Source organism: Podarcis bocagei (assembly GCF_964188305.1).
Source record: "Podarcis bocagei genome assembly, chromosome: 3".
In the NCBI taxonomy this organism is placed as follows: Eukaryota; Metazoa; Chordata; class Lepidosauria; order Squamata; family Lacertidae; genus Podarcis; species Podarcis bocagei.
In genome coordinates, this window is record NC_138127.1 from 99397583 (window position 1) to 99419452 (window position 21870).

Consider the following 21870-nt stretch of genomic DNA (forward strand, 5'->3'; position numbering starts at 1 on the left):
CTCTCTGCTCAGCGCCCCTTCAGCGAAGCGGCAGGAGAAACGGAGCCCCTTCCATTTCTCCTCCTGCTTTGCTGAAGGGGCGCTGCGCAGAGAGGGAAAACTGTGCAGCGCCTCTCTAGTGAAGTGAAGCCTGGAGAGCAAGAGGGATCGGTGTGCACCGACCCCTCTCGCTCTCCAGGCTTCAGACGGCTATCCGCAAGCCTTTGGAGCGCAGCGGGAACCCCTCTGGCTCTCCAGGCTTCAGGCGGCTATCCGCAAGCCTTTGGAGCGCAGCGGGAACCCCTCTCGCTCTCCAGGCTTCAGGCGACTATCCGCAAGCCTTTGGAGCGCAGCGGGAACTCCTGCTGTGCTCCGAAGACTTGCAGATAGCTGCACGAAGCACCTGGAGATCAGTGGGAGTTCGCGCTGTGCTCCGGGGGCTTCAGCGAAAGCAACACGAAGCCTCCGAAGCGCGGGGGGAGCTCTCCCTCTGCGCTTCGGAGGCTTTGTGTTGCTATCGCTGAAGCCAAGGAGCCTGCATTCGCTCCATAGGACGCACACACATTTCCCCTTCATTTTTGGAGGTGAAAAAGCACGTCCTATAGAGCGAAAAATACGGTATTTGCTTTCGGACAGCAAAGCAACCAGTGAACATAGCTTGTCAGCAGCAGTCTCAACAAAGGTTCTATCCTATCCAAAAACAAGCAAGAAGCAAAGGTAGAGTGAAAAGGAGCCTGTTTGTTTCAAATACCAGCACTATTAAAGTCAGGGTGAGGGGAGAAGACGCTTTATTTACGGTACATATTCAGTTGCTTTTCTTTTTTAAAAAAGCACACACAAAGCAGCGTACGGTATTAAAATAACAAAATAATTAAAATAAATACATTCTAGCACCGTGCAACTCTATACAACCCCTAAATACACCCTGACACCACAATGAAAAAATGAAAAACAATTCCACATCCAGCCTGTCTCCCTAGATGAGGCTCCGAAGTGGCCTGCATGCGGCTTTCAGGCCTCAGGAATGGGTTCTGGATATAAAGAAAGCAATTCGAAAACAAGCCCCTATGTTTTCAGAGTAATTACTCCTAATAAAGCACAAATGCTTTTTATGAAGCTGAAGTGAGTTTCCATACCTCGTAGTGGAGCATGAAGTTCTTCTCCTTTATTCCACTAAAAACAGAAACAAGTGTTACAAAGAACTAAATGAGCTGCAAGTAATTTACTTATATCAGGAACCCCTTGAAGCTTCTGTCGACCCTGTCCCTCTCCGGAAGGGGTTGGGTACAAACGAGGGGTAGGTTTCTGTAATGCCTTAAATACTAGGGGAAATTCTTTTCCCGGGAAGGCCCTGCCTGACTGCCTCTACCAGAGCTCAGAGAATAATATTAGGGTACAGTAAGCTGAAGGTAAAGGTAAAGGGACCCCTGACCATTAGGTCCAGTCGTGACCGACTCTGGGGTTGCGGCGCTCATCTCGCTTTACAGGCCGAGGGAACCGCCGTTTGTCCACAGACAGCTTCCAGGTCATGTGGCCAGCATGACTAAGCTGCTTCTGGCGAACCAGAGCAGCACACGGAAACACCGTTTACCTTCCTGCCGGAGCGGTACCTATTTATCTACTTGTACCTTGACGTGCTTTCGAACTGCTAGGTTGGCAGGAGCAGGGACCAAGCAACGGGAGCTCACCCCGTCACGGGGATTCGAACCGCGACCTTCTGATCAGCAAGTCCTAGGCTCTGTGGTTTAACCCACAGCGCCACCCGCGTCCCTCGGTAAGCTACTCTAGCGTTAAAACAAAGTGCATCTGAGCCCGGCTTATGCTTCATTGTGAAGTTGGGTGAGCAGCAGACCAACAACAGATTAAATCATTTTTATCTGAGTAGTCGTTTGCATACAGGCGGCGACCATTTCTCGCGGGTGTTCCGAACCTGTTCCGTCTTTGATCACGTGTCAGTTGGACACGGCTAAGATGGTTGCTGCCTATATGAGCAAAATATGTTAGAAGTGTTTTTCTGATACTGAATAACAGATGAGGCAGCCTCTGTTACAATTCCTGCTCACTGTTAAAGCAAAGTCTGTGTTTTAATATACCCTGCCATTTCTCAATACATCTGCCCCACTAGGATTTGTCCTTAAACAGTTAGAATTATCCCCTATGGAATAACCAACTCACATTCGGGTTGCCTGATCCAATAAAATTTTTGTCCCTACCGAAACAAAAAAAAGCAAAAACCGGGCAACTTTTTTCTTAAAGGTAAAGGTAAAGGGACCCCTGACCATTAGGTCCAGTCGTGGCTGACTCATCTCGCTTTATTGGCTGAAGGAGCTGGTGTACAGCTTCCAGGTCATGTGGCCAGCATGACTAAGCCGCTTCTGGCGAACCAGAGCAGCGCATGGAAACGCCGTTTACCTTCCTGCCAGAGCGGTACCTATTTATCTACTTGCACTTCGTGCTTTCGAACTGCTAGGTTGGCAGGAGGAGGAACTGAGCAACGGGAGCTCACCCCGTCGCGGGGATTCGAACCACAACCTTCTGATTGGCAAGTCCTAGGCACTGTGGTTTAACCCACAGCACCACCCGCGTCCCACTTTCTTCTTAGGAAAGCTTTTAATAACTACTTTTGCACTGTACTGTCTCAGGATTACTTCAAAGTTCAACTTAGCTATGTTATTTTGATATTCTTTTTTGCATGTGGCCAGTCTTGATTTCTCTGAAGGGGCTGTATATACCCATTTTCAATAATGTTTAGAGAGATTGCCTTCAAATAAAAGATGATTTCATATGAATGTCAGAAGCTGTGTTACCTCCGATCAGATTTGCCCATACAGTCCAGTTTATCGACTCAGACTGGCAGCAGCCTGCCCCAAGCTCTCAGGCAGGGAGAGGTCTTCACCTCTGTCTGCCACCTGATCCTTTTTAAATGGAGATGCCAGGATTGAACCAGGGATCTTCTCCAAGCAAAGCATGAAGCTCCAACCACTGAGCTATGGCCCCTCCTGATCTACTTGAAGATTATGAACACAAGGTCCTAAAGAGTCACATGGTGCAATTAACACGCCAAAGTCAAGTTGGGGTTTGAAAGGAGAAGGGATGGTGGTATATATACCTTAAAGCTGTTGTGATAACGTCAGATTTTACACTTGATTCCAGTGAGTCAAATGTAACTGTGCAGAGGACCTAGAAAACAAAGGTCTACTGAAAATACTGTGGTTTAGGGGAGAGGAATTAAGTTCTAAACAAATAAGAAAGTGCAATGATTCAAAAGCAAGACACATAAAAACCCAGATAAGGTAAGTATTGCTCTGGGCACAAATTCACAATTATATCAGAAGGGGAATCATTGACATGAACTGTTTGCACTGCACTGTTTTGGATTTACAGAGAACAACTTCAAGTTTCAGCCCTCCCCCCTTCTTGGTTACAAGTTCTGCTAATTATGAACCAATCTAGAGGACACATTTGCTATTCTAGCCCTCCCACCGGATACCGATTACAGCTGGGCGAGTCACTAATGCAGTTCAAAGGTGTGACAACTTTTAAAATGACATTTGTTAGAAGAACTTGCAGTAAAATATACACACAGTTCTTCTGAACAGATTTTCTTTTTGGCAACGGGGGTGGGGGGAGAACTACCACACACACACACACACTCCACCCCCACATATATATATATATATATATACAGTGTTTTTTTCTGGGGGGACGCATACCCCTAAACATTTTGTGAATCTAAGTTTGGTCTCATTGAGGGGCAGTATTTCAATATGAGTAGGAAAATGAGAGCACCCCTAAACATTTTTTAAGAAAAAAGCACTGCACACACACACACAGTGCTTTTTTCTAAAAAATGTTTAGGGGTACTCTCATTTCCCTACTCATATTGAAATACTGCCCTTCAATGAGGCTGAACTTAGATTCTCATATATATATATGAGAATTTATCACCCTTCAATTTAAGCAGAGCAGCAGGTCTGATTCATAGATGCTGTTATTTTAAGCAATTCGCCCACGGGGAACCTTTTCATTCACTGACTCACACATCCCCCACACAGTGCGGTTTTTAATAGTGATGCAGAATGTACGTGTACTCTAATTTTATAAGCACGCTCGGAGAAAGTTAGGAATGATTTTGCACTTATTCAAATAAAGAATCAAGTTTATTTCAGGATGGTCTTCAGGAGCTTATCCGCACCATCTAAGTCCATTTCGTAAATTTCATTTTAGTTGCTGACCCACGGCCACTGAACCACAGTATTTTTATTTTTGAGTAAAATAAAAAACGGAAAAAGGGGGGGGGGATAAAGGAAGATCAGTGAATACCTGGGTTTGGCCTCTCTGAAATAACGCTGATCCATGAAGTGTTTTGAACATGTCCACCTCGCAAGTGATGTTTCTAAGTGAAGTCAAGTCTCGACCATCACATCTATGGGAATAAAGCAGCAGAGAGGACAGTTTCCACGGGTTCCTCTCACCTCGGCTCTAGATTTGGCCTGCATTCATGAATATCTGGAGTCCAGTGCAAGTATTATTATGGCTATAACTGGGGGAAAGGGATGATTGTGGCTACCCACCTTGCCTCTAGTCCAGCCTGATGTGCACACATTTGAAGCCACAGTCAAATTAGGCCCCAAAGACAGCAGGTTTTGGCCTTGGTCACAACACTGCTTTTAAACATACTCAAACAAAACCATGATTTAAGGCCTTTCGATTTAAACCACAGTATAAAGCAGACTGGTGCACAGCACTAAAACCACAGGCAATTTGTTCCTCTCCTGCTCCTGATGTATTGCTGGGAGTGAAACCGTGACATGGCCTAGCGTTACATCCAAACCAGGGCTGTTAGCTTGTCTCCCTCCAAACAAACCACAAGCTGTAACTAAGGTTTGTTCCTGGGCTTACTGCTGCTTTTGTTTCGCTAATAGCACATTCTTAACCAGGCCTACTCAGAAGTCAGATATATTAAATTCAGTGGGCAAGTAAGGGGGGTAAGCACTGAGCCTTAGCTCCTGGAATTGCCTACCACCTGAAATTTTTAGCCTTGTGCTCCCAGCATGTTGTGTGCTCACCTTTAAACCATAGTTAAGCTTAACTATGGGCTTAAAGAGATGAGCAAACAAGACGAGGACCTATGTACCACAAAGTAGGAGCATACTGATAGTTCTATGTGTGTGAGCATCCATTCCTTAAAGGAACCACGTAGAAGCTGCTTGGTACGCAAGACCACTGCAAACTGGTGCAAAGATGCTGCTGCATTCGGTCTTTCAGTGTCCTTATTCCGCGGAAGAACCTGTTTTAAACACAGCGACCCGGAAAACACCATGTTTACCTCCTGTATTCATTCAGAACAAGATTTCTAAAGACGTCTTTCAAGACGACGTTAAAAGATTCCATGATTTCGTAACACTCCGCTTCCGGGAACTTTTCTAGAAAGAAAGAAGAAAATTGAAACGAAACCTAAAACACAATGCTTATTCCCCCCAACTATATGACTAGAAGGGAAGTAAAAGGAATTTGTGACAGTAGGTGTCACAACTTGCTTTAAATTTTCAGTTAAGAAGAAGAGGAGTTTAGATTTGATATCCCGCCTTTCACTCCCCTTAAGGAGTCTCAAAGCGGCTCACAATCTCCTTTCCCTTCCTCCCCCACAACAAACACTCTGTGAGGTGAGTGAGGCTGAGATACTTCAAAGAAGTGTGACTTGCCCAAGGTCACCCAGCAGCTGCATGTGGAGGAGCGGGGAAGCGAACCCGGTTCACCAGATTACGAGTCCACCGCTCTTAACCACTACACCACACTGGCATTGGCAGGTTTGATGATCAAAGCACCTAAGAGAATGGCTGGGCCATAAGATGAAGACAAAGAGCTGCACCAGTCTGGAGCCGACACACGGATTATCCTTAGTGCTGTCATGGGACAGTAGTGGGGCTCAGCCCCTCTCCTGAAATGTTGCTCCTCACCTACAGGGATCCTGCTGGTGACACTACTGTCCACCTGCATGTTTGGTGGGCAGAATGGTGAGCTCTGCACCAGTGGAGTGAAGCTGGCATGAGCCCATGGGCAGGGACACGTCCACATAACACACACACACAGGCACAAAGGGGGTTTGGATTACAGTGTCTGGCTGGTTTCTGTCTCTTTAAATTAAGCAGGTACACAGTACACAGCCCAACACTAGCCAAGAGTATTCTCAGTGCCTTTGGATGTCAGAATGGAAGACTGGTCTGGGGTGGGGGTACATGCTTCTGTCTTCAGCATCTTCATCTTCAACATCCACAACAGGGAGGACTATAGCGTAGGCTTAGTTCTCATGGGTGCAATTCTGCCCAGACACATTTATCTCTTTGGATCGCAAAGCAGGGGTACATACGACCCAATGCTCCTCATTAAAAATCCAATCCAGCCTCCCACCCCACTGGATGTCAATCTGGTTTTCAATTTGCAGAGAATGTTAAGAAATGAGGCAAGAAGCATTTGGTCATGTGACACCCCCCCCCCATCATAAGTGGTACAGCCCCGACGCAGCTTCACCATCTGAGTAAGAACCAGGCTGCTGCAAATATCTGTATCCCCAAGTCCATGAAAAAATGTTTGACTGCCGAACGCAGAACTGTAAGACAAACCCTGGCAAAGTAAAACATTTTAGAACATAGTATAGTCAATTATGAGTGTGTCTGACCTTTCAGCTGCTCTTCTGTTTCAAGTCTGATTTTGTTAATTGCTTCATCTCTTGAGATCTAGGATGTAAGATATCCATTGACACATTCTGAATTTTATTAAGATGAGCTATAGAATCTCTTGCGCATCCTACGCTTGGGAGCTAACGTACATCAGCATGCAGAGGCCATAGAAAGACACTTCCCTAGAGAGTCACGCCACTCAGTAGATGTGATCATAGAATTGTAACATTGGAAGGGACCCCGAGGGTTACCTGGCCCAACTCCAGGTAATGTAGGAACCTCAACTCGATCATACATAACAGATGACCATCCAAACTCTGCTTATGTATGATCTAGCTGGGAACCTGAAAAAGCTTTTCTCCCAGTGCATGCAATTTCTCCATGCTGGCACCACCGATGGGGAACACTTTTAATTCCCACCATATGCAGGCGGTTACCATTTTATGCTGGCCCTCAAACTTAAAGGTAAAGGGTAAAGGGGCCCCTGACCATTAGGTCCAGTCGTGGCCGACTCTGGGGTTGTGGCGCTCATCTCGCTTTACTGGCCAAGGGAGCCGGTGTACAGCTTCTGGGTCATGTGGCCAGCATGACTAAGCCGCTTCTGGTGAACCAGAGCAGCGCACGGAAACGCCGTTTACCTTCCCGCCAGAGCGGTACCTATTTATCTACTTGCACTTTGAGGTGCTTTCGAACTGCTAGGTTGGCAGGAGCAGGGACCGAGCAACGGGAGCTCACCCCGTCACGGGGATTCGAACCGCCAACCTTCTGATCAGCAAGTCCTAGGCACTGTGGTTTAACCCACAGCGCCACCCGCGTCCCTGGCCCTCAAACTTAGGAAGGAATAAAGCAGGAGAAGGCTTCTGGAGATACACTTCTTGTTCTTTGGATCGGGATGGGAGGGCACTGTGGTGCAGAAGGGAGCAGGCCAATTGAGGCTACAGTAAGTGAGTGGGCAGAAGGGTTCTTTGCATTGTCATTTACATTTCATCTAACAAGAGGAACAAATTCAGAGCAGAATACCTAGACAGTTGTGTGTGCATCTCTTTAAACTGGCTGAAGCCAAACAGCGAAAACCCGCCTGATTCAGGCGCAATTTAACCAAAATGAATTTAAATACTCACTTTATCATGCGTGAAGTCGGAAAACACAGCAGTGATCTTTCCAGATGCAAGGCTTCAAGCACGGGAAGGTGGGGGAGAAAAGAGAAAGACGAAAAATTATAACCAAATCATACAGTGGTACCTCGGGTTACAGGCGCTTCAGGTTACAGACTCCGCTAACCCAGAAATAGTACCTCGGGTTAAGAACTCTGCTTCAGGACAAGAACAGAAATCGCGCGGTGGCGGCCTAGTGGTGGCGGGAGGCCCCATTAGCTAAAGTGGTGCTTCAGGTTAAGAACAGTTTCAGGTTAAGAACGGACCTCCAGAACTAATTAGGAGCTCAACTGGAGGTACCACTGTATCTGAATGCCAACCTGGTTCATCCCCATGACATTTAAAGCAGCAACACAGGACAAACAGAGAAAATAACAGGTGCTACACATAAATCCTAGCCAGACAGGCCAAGGCCCGAGTGACAGTTCTTCTCTGGTACCTCATATATTCTGTCTCCAGAAGGATCCCAATCTGCCTTGAAGCAGACCGCAAAAATCAAACAGCTGTGCCAAGAAGATGAAAAGAAGCACGACTGCAACACATTTTGCCCACCTGAGTCCCACATGTTGGAGGCCTCTCAGGCAAAGAGAAGCCTTGCCATTTCCATCAGTTAAACAGTGAGGAAGCTTACCCTTTCTGCTTCATCCTATGAACCGCTACAGAGAAAACTAGAGCAGAATAGTGGGCACCAGACCACTACAACACCGCTGCTCTTGTTTTATTTAAATACAGTGGTACCTCGGGTTAAGTACTTAATTCGTTCCGGAGGTCCGTTCTTAACCTGAAACTGTTCTTAACCTGAAGCACCGCTTTAGCTAATGGGGCCTCCTGCTGCCGCCGGAGCACAATTTCTGTTGTTATCCTGAAGCGATGTTCTTAACCTGAAGCACTATTTCTGGGTTAGCGGAGTCTGTAACCTGAAGCGTCTGTAACCCGAGGTACCACTGTAATGCTGTCGGGGCACAAGGTATTTTATAGAGCAATGCAAGTCAAAGGCTGGCAGCTCTTCAGAGCAACCCCCAATCTTAGGTTAATGTTGGGGGTGGGGGTGGAAGCGGCAGTATAATCCCCTCCCCATTCCAACAGTCAATCACTCAATGAAGATGTTTAGCTGTCATTAGGCTGTTTTGGGTGGGTGTGTCTCTTTCCACCCTAAATATTTTATTGTCTTTCTGCAAACCTCAGTCCAATAATACCTCCCCCTCTTACACATGGCTGTTGCTGTTTTGGCTGCATAAGCAACAACACTCACAAGGACTGAGTGGCAATTAGATCTAGAACAATACACAGTCCTAATGCAATACACAAAGTCAGCATGCGATGCGACCCTGAAGACTACCAACATGACGTCTTAGGCACTCGGAACACAATGGAACTGCAGCCAAATTGCAACAGTGCTGTAATTACTTCGGCAAAAGCTGTTGTGCCCATACTGAAGATGGGAAGGTTGAGGCCGAGAGGGAATTACCTGTCTAAGGCCAGCACCTGGTTTTCTACAGCACAGGTGAAATTTACAAGGAGAATTTCCAGCTTATTCTTTTTACTGGGGCACTAGCTTTCCAATCTGTACAGTGGAAAGAACGATTGAATGCTGTTGCAGACAGGTATGAAAGAAAGCCTATTTGTCATGAAGCAACAGAAGAAAGAGCACCCCACCAGAAAACATAAGATAAGACCGCTATAAGACAGGCTTCCTCAGCCTCGGCCCTCCAGATGTTTTTGGCCTACAACTCCCATGATCCCTAGCTAGCAGGCCCAGTGGTCAGGGATGATGGGAATTGTAGTCTCAAAACATCTGGAGGGCCAAGGTTGAGGAAGCCTGGCTATAAGGTGTCTCATGGCTGAGACTATGTTTCACTTTATAGATCTAAAAAGTACAATTGCTTTAAAGAAGAAGAAAAAGCCTCACTCAGCGTAGGTCAGATTTTTGCTTCTACTCCTTATGCCTTTTCAACCCCTGCCATGTACTTGGGTGTTCCGATTCGTTACTCAATTTATCTTCAATCCTCACTTTGATGCAAAGATGTTGGACAGACTCCAACACTTCGCAGCCTCTCTGTTCAAGGCAGATTCCCAAAATATTGCTCAGGGTGGTTGTGAAGAAGAGGGTGGAAGTTCAAGATGATTCAATAGCAGGTTTCCTCCAGACTACATGCGTATGAAAACACCATTCTTGCTCTCTTCAGTTATTGGACCACATGTGCCAAGTGAAATACAGTGGTACCGTAGGATGCGAACGGGATCTGTTCCAGAGCCCCGTTCGCATCCTGAAGCGAACGCAACCTGCGTCTGCACGTGCTGCGATTTGCCGCATCTGCACATGACGTCATTTTGAGCGCCTGCGCATGTGCGAGCGGCGAAACCCGGAAGTAATGCGTTCTGTTACTTCTGGGTCGCCGCGGAGCGCAACCCGAAAACGCTCAACCCGAAGCTACTTTAACCTGAGGTATGACTGTACGCAGCTTGACACAAATAATTTTTTTCCTTAAAAAGAAAAAAAGGGCTTCTTCTTTAATTAAAATAAACCATGGGGCAAGAATTATTCATAATTCATAAAAGACAGCCCAACTGCCTTTACAGAGACGGTGAACTAAGAAGTTGCTTTCACTTAATGCTGATATTTTTTAATACAACCCACTTTAAGCCCCAGTGGCAGCTGGGGGGGGGGGGGAGAACACTTTTTTTAAAAAAGGAAATTTGTGTGCCTTGTTATCCTGGCGGCCAGCTCTGTCCAGTTTTCGTGTCCAGAGACAGAAGGCAACATCAGCAGCTGGGCGGACAGGGGCCAAATAGATCAAAAGATTCTGCCAGCTACAAAACTGAAAATTTCCCAAGATGAAAAGCACCACTGTCATTGCTGAGCAGTATTTTGTGAGACACTGTTTCGACAGCAGTGCTAGCTAAGGACAAGGATGGTGGGAAGCACACAGTGAAAAGGTTTTAACATTCTGTTCAGATCCCTTGCTCTGCTCTGCCTGTTGCGTTCCCAGAAGCAGAGATGGGTAGCCTGCAAGCCCAGTGGTCAGGAATGAAGGTGTTGGGAAAAAGCATCACCCAGAAGGTCACAGGTTGTCCATCCCTGGGTCCTTGCAGAGGAGGGGCAGTCCTAAAAACGAAATATTGCATATCCCTCCATATCCCAAACCAAACTGTTTTTTTCTTCCACAGCTTCAGAATTTCAGGGAATTTCACATTCACCAAGGATTAAGCAAGCCTATTTTTACCAGCACAATTTAGGCTCCTACGTACAAAGGAGGATCAGTAAAGAAAGGCAATTACTAACACAAATATAATTAGTAAAGGGTACCAAACGGAAGAGAAAGTGATCAAGAGCTGGACTCTTATTTAGCATATGAGTGGAACAGTTTTAATATATCCTTTTCTTTCCATATCATAGCAGCTTGTGTTGTGTTTTGAAGGTGGATGAAAATTTACGTAGGTGTATTTTAGATTTTTTAAAATACGGAAACCCTAAATTCAGCTACTATATCTGCAGTTGCAGCCCACGTAGCCCAGAAAACCTTTTGTGTACTTACTGCTTTGCACATTCCACGATCTGCTCAGGAGCAGTGAATAGCTTCGGCACAGTTCTCTTGGCAACGCCCTGTTCATTTGCCAGCTGTTGTATGCCTTGAATTATTTGCTGGGTGTGCTTCACGCCCACTTTGATAGCATGGCAAAAGTCCTGCTGCAATACGTTCTCGGCAGCAGCTTCCAACATCACTATTGATTCAAGTTGAGAGATGGGAAAGTCAGTCACAGCTGTCTTTGACTGATACGTTTCAGCTATCAACCAATATTCACAGAGAAACCCAAACGGCCAGTGTGGATTTTGAAAACAGAAGCTAACAACTTAACCTGCACTCTCGCAATGCAGGTCATTTCATTATGACATTGATCCTGACAAAGTAGAAGCAGTAAGCCATGAGACATCACACACAGTCGTTTTAATGCAACAGCCTGTTGGATCCATCTAGTCCACCATCCTGTTCTCACAGGGACCAACCAGATGCCTGTGGAAAGCCTGAAAGCAGGAACTGAGCCCAACAGCAGTCTCCCCTCCTGAGCTTTCCAGCAACTGGCAACCACAGCGGAGACAGATCATAGCCGTTGTAGCCTTATCTTCCATGCTTAGCTTTCCGCAGGGCCTGCAAGACAGAACTGTTCCACCTGGCCTTTCGTTTGGACTCAGTCTGACCCCTATGTTTCCCTTCCCTTATGGTCCTGATTTATCGGCTACTTTTAAAATGGGGCTGCATTTTAAATTGCATTTTAAATTGGTTTTTTTCTTTTTCTTTTCCCCCTATTATGTTTTTACTGTGATTTTATTGGTGTTAGCCGCCCTGAGCCTGGCTCTGGCCAGGGAGGGTGGGGTATAAATAAATGTTATTAATAATAATAATGATAATAATAATAATAATATTTTAAAGTCATCCAGGCTGGTGGCAATCACTGCTAGGGCTGGGCGATATATCAATATATTGTCCAAAACTGGTTTGACGTCCATATTGTGATATCAGATCCAGTTTCATAATTCTTGATCTGGCAATGTATCTTGAATCGCGTGTTTGTGTGTGCACGCGCTATGTAAAAAAACCAGAATGTGGGGGAAACTGTGAAGCCAGGCAATGCTTCTCTCGATTCCTACATTCCCTGCTAACTCTGCCAGCTCAGCTCTCCTGACTCCTGCAGAGGGCAGCGAATCACTGGCAAAAATCACGATGCGGGGAAAAACGTGAAGCCAGCCAATGCCTCTGCATAGCTCCATCCTTATTCCAACCACAATGATATATCAGTATATCACGATGCTTTGCTGGTGATATATCACAATGTTGAAAACCAGATATTGCCAAGCCCTAAACACTGCTTCTCCCGGGAGCAAATGTTATAGTTTAACCATGTGCTGTGTGAAGAAGTATTTTCTTTTGCCTATCCTGAATCTTCCAACACTCAGCTTCATTAGATGTTGCCAAGTTCTAGCTCTGCGAGTGATAAAAACATTTCTCTATTCATTTTCTCCTTACCATGTGTAATTTTATACTTCTATCATGTTTCCTCTTAATCGTCCTTTTTCTAAGAAGTCTCAAATCTTGTAACCTTTCTTCATAGGGGAGTTACTCCATTCCCTCGATCATTTTGGTTACCCTTTTCCAACTCTACAATGTCCTTTTTGAGGTAAGGCAGCCAGAAATGTACACGGTTTTCCAAGTGTGGTTGCATCATTGATTTAAAGAAATCCTACCTACAAAGCTTCAGCCCAATTGATAAATTTAGTGAATGACCTCAAAACTGAGGAATCAGGAAACCACTTAAGTTTAGAACTGGCTCATACACATCAAAGTCCTTCAACACATCTCTCAGCCCCTCAATGTTCAATGCAAGAACCAGGAATTATTGCACCTGAAGTTATCTAAAGTGATACATGAAGTCTAACTGCAGTGTTTCGATCTGTGGTTGCTGACTCACACATGCTAGTCATCAAGTGATGAATATGTGTATGTGAACCAGTCCTTGGAGAGGGTCGCACACAGGTTTTCGAAAGAGCCTTCCATCTAAGCCTTCTCTCGGTGCTGCCACTCTCGCAGGCAGGTTTGGCAGGGATGCAGTAGAGGGCCTTCTTGATGGCTGCTCCCAGACTTTGGAACTCCCTTCCTAGAGAGGTTAGGCTGGCTCCCTCCTTGCTGTCCTTCTGATGGCAGGTGAAGACTTTCTGGTTCCAGCAGGCTTTTGGGAACCGACAGTTTTTAAGGAAAGGGCTGGTGCTGTGATATTCTATTAATATTTTGCTATTTTTAAGTACAGTGGTACCTCTAGTTACCAACTTAACTCATTCCAGAGGTCCATTCTTAACCTGAAACTGCTCTGAACTAGAGGCGTGCTTTCGCTAATGGGGCCTCTTGCTGCCACTGCACCGCCGGCACACAATTTCCGTTCTCATCCTGGGGCAAAGTTCTCAACTCGAGGTAACTCTTCCAGGCTAGCGGAGTTTGTAACCTGAAGCATTTGTAACCTGAGGTGTTTGTAACTTGAAGTACCACTGTACTGATTTTTTTCCTGTTCTTACTAACAGCTAAGCACAGGTGGGGGAAAAAACAGTCCATAAAATTTTTAGCTGTAAGCTACCTTAAGTCCATTTTAGGGAAAAAGTTGGAATATAAATAAATGGGATACCAGTAATAACAATAATCATAAGGCTGACACCTGCTTAGCTTTAAAATAGCATAAAATGGCTTCATACCATACTCTGGCCATTTTACTAGTAAATAATCCATTTGAATCACTTACCAATTTGGCTACGAGGGGCTCCAGAGACCACTAAATCCAAAGTGCTGGATGACATTTCTTTTCGTGTGGGATTCACAACAACTTCGCCGTCAATCAGTCCTACCCTCACAGCACCTGAGAAGATACTCCATAAATTAAGATATTCCGTCAGTTAGCTTTTTGCAACTAAGGCAACACTAGCTTGTGAGATTACTTTTCAGATGTGCTTTTAACACGGAAAAGCTAATGCGGTTTGGGAGAACTGCGTAGGGCTTGACAATTGATTAATTCAAGAGATTTTACTGTCACACACGAGTATTTCAGCAGCTGCACCTCTAAGAGAGCTGCCTACCCTTAGTTTGCCTGTACTGGACACAACTGATGAGGATTTAGCTCTGCTCAAACAAGTACAATACAACTTGGTCTATCTGTGCTTTGACAGCAGGCAAACTGCGCTCTACGTAGTACATAGTACGTGGTAAACTGAGGGACTAGTTCCCAGGGGGCAATTTAGAGCCCCCTCCCTTGCTGCACAGCAAACTGCAATGAGTTCCTAAAGCAATTTTTGATACAGCAAGGAGAGGTTGGACAGCTGTTCAAGTAAAGACGAAGCAGAACTCCACTGGGCAGATGAAATTAATGGACTATGCAGAATTGAACAAAATGACAGGAAGGATTCGAAACCTGCGGGACCAGAGATTTACAGAAGATTGGAAGAAGTATATGAATTACTTGAAGAGCAACTGTAAACAACAAATTACGCTAGTAGGACTACAAGAAGTTTTGTAAGGAGAAATACGAAGTGTTACAAAGTAGAAAAAGACAGAGATATTGGTTATGAGTTTGAAATGTAATAGGGAAGATAAGAAATGCATACTGAGAGATTAGATTGGAAAATTTTCAGACAGGATTGATGGAAGTCAAAAATTTGAATAAGATGTAAAAGTATGTTCAATTACTGTTGAAAATGATATGTTAAAAGAAGAAGAAGAAGAGTTTGGATTTGATATCCCACCTTTCACTCCCCTTCAGGAGTCTCAAAGCGGCTAACAATCTCCTTTCCCTTCCTCCCCCACAACAAACACTCTGTGAGGTGAGTGGGGCTGAGAGACTTCAGAGAAGTGTGACTGGCCCAAGGTCACCCAGCAGCTGCATGTGGAGGAGTGGAGACGTGAACCCGGTTCCCCAGATTACGTGACTACCGCTCTTAACCACTACACCACACTGGCTCTCAGTATGTAATAAAATATTAAAAATTATATTTAAAAAAAAGAAGAAGCAGAACTCCACTGTGCTGAAGGACAGGAGCAAATCACTACACAGGTTGCACAGACTGAATGTTAATTCACTGCTGGCACAGATCTGCCAAAAAACCCCAACAGGACAAGAGCCCAGAGGAACCAAACAGAAAGCCATGAAAGATGTGCAAGAGGGAATAAAGTGGGCCCTGAAAAATCTGGCCACAGTATTACACTTTATTATGCTCCTCAGCAAGTACTGAACTGGCCCTGAGTCCAGTGACAGGACAAAAAAGGGAAGACAGAATGATGGGAGGTATCATTACCTGGCCTATTCAAGTCTTTAAGGGACCCTGCTCACATGTGATCTGTCTATTTATATGTATGGGCGTTTTGCTGTACAAGTGAATCAGGTTTATATTGTTTGCAGCTAATGTCTGTGTGCTACTTGTTTTCAAATGAAGCTTTAATTGCCAATAGCTATGCAACAATAAAGACCGTCTACTTTGGAACTGGCCAATCTTGCAGCTACAAGGATGCTCTTACAAGACTGAAGCAAGACTAATCTAGATAGAACGTTAATAAACCAGCTCAGAGGCAGAACATCTCTTGAGGAGTTCCAAATATTCATTACAGGGGTGCAACCTTGAATAATATGGGGGGGGGGGGAGGTAAGTCCACGCCACATAATCGATCACAAGACGCATACAAGCACACCATTTGAATGGCAATGCTCATCAACGGGGGTGGGGGGTGGGTGGGCTGGCCCCCTCAAATATTTTACTGAGTGTTTCTGTGTGTGAAGGGACCTTGACCCCTAGCAACTGGCTCTTATGATTCATTACAACTTTTATTTACCCATTCTTTTATACAGTGGGTGTTTGTGTTGTGAACGTGATCTGTGCGGGATGCACGTTCGCAACCTGTGTCTGCACACGTGCGGGTTGCGATTTGGCGCTTCTGCCGAAACCTAGAAGTAACCCATTCCGGTACTTCCGGGTTTCGGCAGTCCACAACCCAAAAAAACACAACTTAAAATCCATCCCGGGGGGGGGGGGACACAATGTAATCTAGCCTCTAAATATTTCTAGCCTTCATGGTGCCTGGATTTTTTTTCTTCTTCTTAACTTTACAGCTTCAAACTGGTGAGGTTTGCTTTCATTTCTCATAAACTTGTGCCATGCGTTTTCAAACCAATGCTAAATTAAAGTTAATGTATCTTTACTCACCAATGGGACCGTTCCATGGAATATCCGACAAAGCAAGGGCTGCGGAAGCTAAAAGTAATTGAGATGCATTACTTGAAAACTCTTTATACCGTTTTGCTAAGACTAACTAGTCTTATTTACAAAAAATGTTTTTACCTCCATTGATGGCCAGCACCGCAGGATCGTTGACACCATCTACAGCCAAAAGATTACAAAGGATCTGGGGAAATAAAAAGAAAAGTTGGTGCATGATTTCATGTAGCAGCCCTGTTCATGTATATGGAGGTACCAGGATTACTCTGGAGTGCGGCTATGTCTTTAGCTCAGTCTCCAATGAGGCATCTCCCAACGATGCGTTCTTTGTGGTTATCTAAATTCCAACAGGTAAGCTCCTACCCGCAACTGGGCACACGGTTGCCCAGAAGTTGCACGTTTAGATTTCTTTTCAAAAAGCTCAAGGCAAAGTACAGCTGCTTAAGGAAGGAGACAAAACCTCAGGGGCGGGGGGGGGGGGGGAGAAAAGCTCAGCCACACTCTAAACAGACATGGTAACACCCTATATCCAAGCAGCACACAAAGGCTAGTATTATTCAAGGTGTTGGGTGACAATCAAAGTTTGTCATATTCAGAGTAGAACAAATTAAATCAATGGAGTTAAAATACTTAAATGTGGTCTACTCATAGAGTACAACTTAGCTGGGCATTTCCCGTTATAGACTGTGCACTTATGGAAGTTGAATAAATAAATTTATCTGCAAATATAAAGGTCATTGCTAACGTTTAGGTAAGGACTATCGCCTTACATGTGTTCTTCCACACACACTCATGTTTTGGATTTGCCCTCCCAACAAAGATGTGTCAGGAAGACCATCTTTACGTTCTTTTAATTCCCCCATGAAAAATTGTTCATTTAAAAAACAAAAAAACAGAGGTTCCTATCTGTCAGGTTTCCCCAACGTACTGTGGGGTTGATTCCCCTTAATGCCCTGCTGATTATTTATTATTGCTGCTTGCTTTTTGGATTGTTAAAGTTTTGTTGCCCAATAGTGATGTTATTCATTTCTGCCTTATTTAAAAATTTAGGAGAGGGATTTTTCCAGAGCCAAAGTTTTAAGATATTTCATTTAATAAATACCTTTTGGGTCCCTTATGTTTCTCATCAATTATTTTCTAATATACTATAGAAAGAGAAGACAACTGACTATTTCAACAGTGCGGCCTCTCACAGGGAGGCTAACTAGATCCACAGCATCCCTTCCATGTACAGAAGGTCTCCTTCCATTCATGGAAAACACTGAGACCCAGCAAAGTCTTCTGTTGGAGGAAGCAAGGTAAGGCGGGTGACATTTCCTATCTCATGCAGCCCCTAACACCCCCTCCCCCACTGCTTAGGGAGTTTTCCATGGGGGCCAGAGAGATGGAGGAATCGGCAAAGATTGCCTTCCTCTCTTCCTCCAGCGGGAGGATCTCATGAATGAAGTTCTTTTAACGCTGGATCCAACCCAGAGTGATATTTCCCACATTTCTTTAGTAGCAACATACAAAGCAGCTATTTAATAGTGGTATCACGCTAACATCACACTAGGAACTAAGCTAGAAGTAAGAAGTGATCGAAGTAACTTACCTGTGTATCATAATAGTAGCCTGCTGGAAAGAGTGGTCTAATGGACCGATCTGTAAAACAGTATTAAATATTTAAGGTCATCTCTCTCTCTCTCTCTCTCAATGTCTAATTGTTTTCACAAGCTATTCACACTGCAGCAGATGGGGACATAAAACCAGTTAAGCCAATCCCCTGATGCAAAGCAGGACCGTCTCCCAAAGACCATCTCCTGGGATCCAGGCACACATGAAGATCGTATCCAAGCAAGAAATTAGTATCATTGGTTTCCATGGAAGAAATGCATGCAGGGCTCATCAATTACCTTGGAAGCCAGTCCACTGAAATCAATAAGATTTGCGTCCAGGTTAGAATGCTTAGGATCAGGTTTATGTCATCCCAAGGTAAGTAGAACTTAAGGCACAATTTCCCCTAAATATATTAAGAAACTACTGCATCATGGGGAAAGCCTTTAAAAACAAAGTCCCCCTTTTCAAATTTCCAAGAAATTATTGGAATAGTTATAATAGAACACAGCTCAGACTTATAGTACATACCTATTACTCTGCTTGTAAGAATTTCTTTATCGGTAGAGCTCAGTTCTCTTCTCAGATAATTGGTAGGAATTCTTCCTGCTGCAGCAGCTTTTTGTCGATAGTCAACCTTACATAAGAGACAATATTATTGTTCCCTTTTATTTTATTAAGCACAGGACACTGTAGAAAATCACAAGATACCAATCCAGTTTATCTGATTCACCCAGACCAATAAAATAATTTTATAGGCGTTTGTCTAGAAATGTTTTAACTTGGTTCTTTGAAAGATATTTGCATTATAACAAACTAGTATAATTTTATGCAAAGCTATGCATTATGTTAAATACTTCAGTGCTACTCACCACCAAAGGCATGAACTGAGATGGAGAAGGCTTCGTTTTACTGACCGCTGTCACCATCACTGATGTATCACCTAGCTTAATTTTTTTAAAAAGAGGGGGAGAAAGGTATTAGGCACACTTCTTCAGTACAGAGCAATGAGATATCAATCTCTATATCTGCTATATTTCTGGAAAGATAGGCAAAATGTATCAAACAATTGAAACAATTTCAATGGTATATGGTTATTGAATAATTTTCTACCTGTACTACAGCACATCCGTCAGCGAATCGGGCTAATTTTCCAGAAGAGATTTCTAATTTTCTGAAGAAAGGAAATTAAAGAAAAGTTTCATTATGTGAAAATTTATATTTCTCTTAGATCTGTGCGGCAAGGGGCTGCATTATTCAGCTGACAGGCAAACACACCCTGCAAATGCCTGCAGCTGCTTTCATAATTTCATAATGCTGTAGGTAGAAAGTATGAAAAAATGCACTCCACACGTTTAGAAAAACTTTCATTTTACTATAAATCTGAAGCTGGTCAGCTGTGAGGGAACAGTCTCTCTGCAAAAGTTTTGCTCATATTTATATACATATATATCTTGCAGATATAACAGCAAAAATGAAATAAACGTTACCAGCTCACATTAACAATTAAGAAAAGCGCTTTCGACCTTTGAACACATGTCTTATCATCAATCTTGTTTGGATGCCTATTTGTACGTTTTAAGTCAGGACTGATGTTTTTTCCCCACCTGCTCAGAAGTGACAGCAGCGTGGGAACATGTTTCTGCTTCCACCTTGATTTTTTCCCCTTTTATCTTTCCCCTACCCACATCGCAAAGTGATCCCTGCGAGTGGCAAAAAAGCTATGCGGACAAACATTAAAACTGCACCAAACTCAAGGTTGCTCCTTCTCTGGAAAAGAAATGGAAAAGTATAGTGGCGTGGTGCAGCAATATCAAAACCACAAGAACATTTGCAAAGCTAAGCGGTGTCCAGTATGGTTTCAAATATTGGATTTTGGGGGACTGACTGCACGTTGAGATTCGTTTGGACTAGGTCACCCTCTTGCCAATAAAGGTTCGTATAGTTAAAGCTATGGTTTTCCCAGTAGTGATGTATGGAAGTGAGAGCTGGACCATAAAGAAGGCTGACTGCTGAAGAATTGATGCTTTTGAATTATGGTGCTGGAGGAGACTCTTGAGAGTCCCATGGACTGCAAGAAGATCAAACCTCTCCATTCTGAAGGAAATCAGCCCTGAGTGCTCACTGGAAGGGCAGATCCTGAAGCTGAGGCTCCAATACTTTGGCCACCTCGTGAGAAAAGAAGACTCCCCGGAAAAGACCCTGATGCTGGGAAAGATTGAGGGCACAAGAAGGGGACGACAGAGGACGAGATGGTTGGACAGTGTTCTCGAAGCTACCAGCATGAGTTTGACCAAACTGCGGGAGGCAGTGGAGGACAGGAGTGCCTGGCATGCTCTGGTCCATGGGGTCACCACGACTAAACAACAACATAAGATCAAATGTTAAAAACAAATGGAATGAAGACATGCAGGAAATAATACTATGTTAAAATAAACCAGAGAAGGAGGTTGAGGGAAGTCCGAGGGGGGGAGGGAAAACTCTTGAAGTAGTGAATTATTTGTTATGATACAATATTGCAAAAATGGAAAATTAATAAAAATGATTACAAAAATAAATAAATTCCCAACTGCAGGCAGACTGTTACAACCCACCATATCTTCAAAGGAGGCCTCTTCCAACCCTGTCATTCTGTGATTCTTCACTATGCAAGGCGGTGAGGGCAAAGACACTCTGCACGTGGGCAGAGGCAACATCAAACACCCCCAGGAGTCAGGCGCGGCTTTGGGAACGGATTCCAAGGCTGAACCCTGGTAGGTTTTAAACCCTGGAGGAAATGAAGAGGATCACACACCGCTCCTTACCTGCCCCCCACGTCCACAGACACCGCTTTGGGGCCTCCGGCAGAGCTCCACAGGCCTCGAGCCCGAGCCAGCCGCGCCAGGCGGAGGCAGCCCGGACCCCTCAGCCAGGGCCCCATGGCGCCGCTACCCCGGCAAGCGCTCGCCCTCCGCCTCAGCCACGAAAGGCAGACTGCGCTGGCGGCCGCCATGACACCACAGTCGCCCGGCAAAGCGCGACCTCCGACCCCGCACTCACTTCGCACTAAGGCGCAAGCCGATTGGCTCCCCGAGATAAAACCGCCGGCAAAAGGGGCGAGGAAAGGGGCGGACCAATGAGAACGGAGCGGTGCCGAGGTTCGATTTCGATTCCCCGAAAGCCAAGGAGAAGCCGGCGGCAGTGCGCACGCGCCGGAGCTCGCCCCTCAGTGGCCGGCCCGATGCCGCGGCTGGGCCAATGGGAGGAGACTTAGAACGCCGGCGGCGTTTTCTGGCTCTCTCCTGTTCCTGGCAAGTGGCGCGGCGGAGCAGAGGTTCCATGCGCGTTCATTCCCGCAAAGAATTGTGGGTGCTGTAGTTTTTTTGGTTTTGAATTACAAACTTTATTGAGTAGATAGGTAGCCGTGTTGGTCTGCCATAGTCAAAATAAAAAAATTCCTTCCAGTAGCACCTTAAAGACCAACTAAGTTAGTTCTTGGTATGAGCTTTCGTGTGCATGCACACTTCTTCAGATACCACTTCTTCAGGTATCTGAAGAAGTGTGCATGCACATGAAAGCGCATACCAAGAACTAACTTAGTTGGTCTTTAAGGTGCTACTGGAAGGAATTTTTTTATTTAAACTTTATTGAAACTTTTTTGTGTGTCTGTAAATCAGTTGGGTTTCTGGCTGCTTTTTGGACTACAATTCCCATCACCCCGATTATTGGTCTTGCTAGTTGT

The 21870-nt window shown here is 44.8% G+C and overlaps 1 protein-coding gene across 2 annotated transcripts in view; it reads right to left on the reverse strand.

The window, feature by feature from the left end:
- PNPT1 (polyribonucleotide nucleotidyltransferase 1) overlaps positions 1-21161 on the reverse strand; it is a 37896-nt gene extending 16735 nt beyond the window's left edge. The window contains exons 1-15 of one of the 2 annotated variants that reach the window (XM_081188534.1): positions 20954-21161; positions 19263-19323; positions 19022-19096; positions 18681-18786; positions 18148-18197; positions 16680-16743; positions 16545-16592; positions 14099-14212; positions 11350-11536; positions 7781-7832; positions 6659-6716; positions 5309-5405; positions 4303-4405; positions 3089-3159; positions 1116-1152 (exon numbers count right to left, since the gene is read on the reverse strand). In XM_081188534.1, coding sequence (XP_081044660.1) covers positions 1116-1152; positions 3089-3159; positions 4303-4405; positions 5309-5405; positions 6659-6716; positions 7781-7832; positions 11350-11536; positions 14099-14212; positions 16545-16592; positions 16680-16743; positions 18148-18197; positions 18681-18786; positions 19022-19096; positions 19263-19323; positions 20954-21141 — 1311 coding nt within the window. In that variant the 5' untranslated portion in view covers positions 21142-21161. The remainder of the gene's footprint in view (positions 1-1115; positions 1153-3088; positions 3160-4302; positions 4406-5308; positions 5406-6658; positions 6717-7780; positions 7833-11349; positions 11537-14098; positions 14213-16544; positions 16593-16679; positions 16744-18147; positions 18198-18680; positions 18787-19021; positions 19097-19262; positions 19324-20953) is intronic. The other variant, XM_081188535.1, reaches the window with a different exon arrangement.
- Positions 21162-21870: the final 709 nt, after the last annotated feature.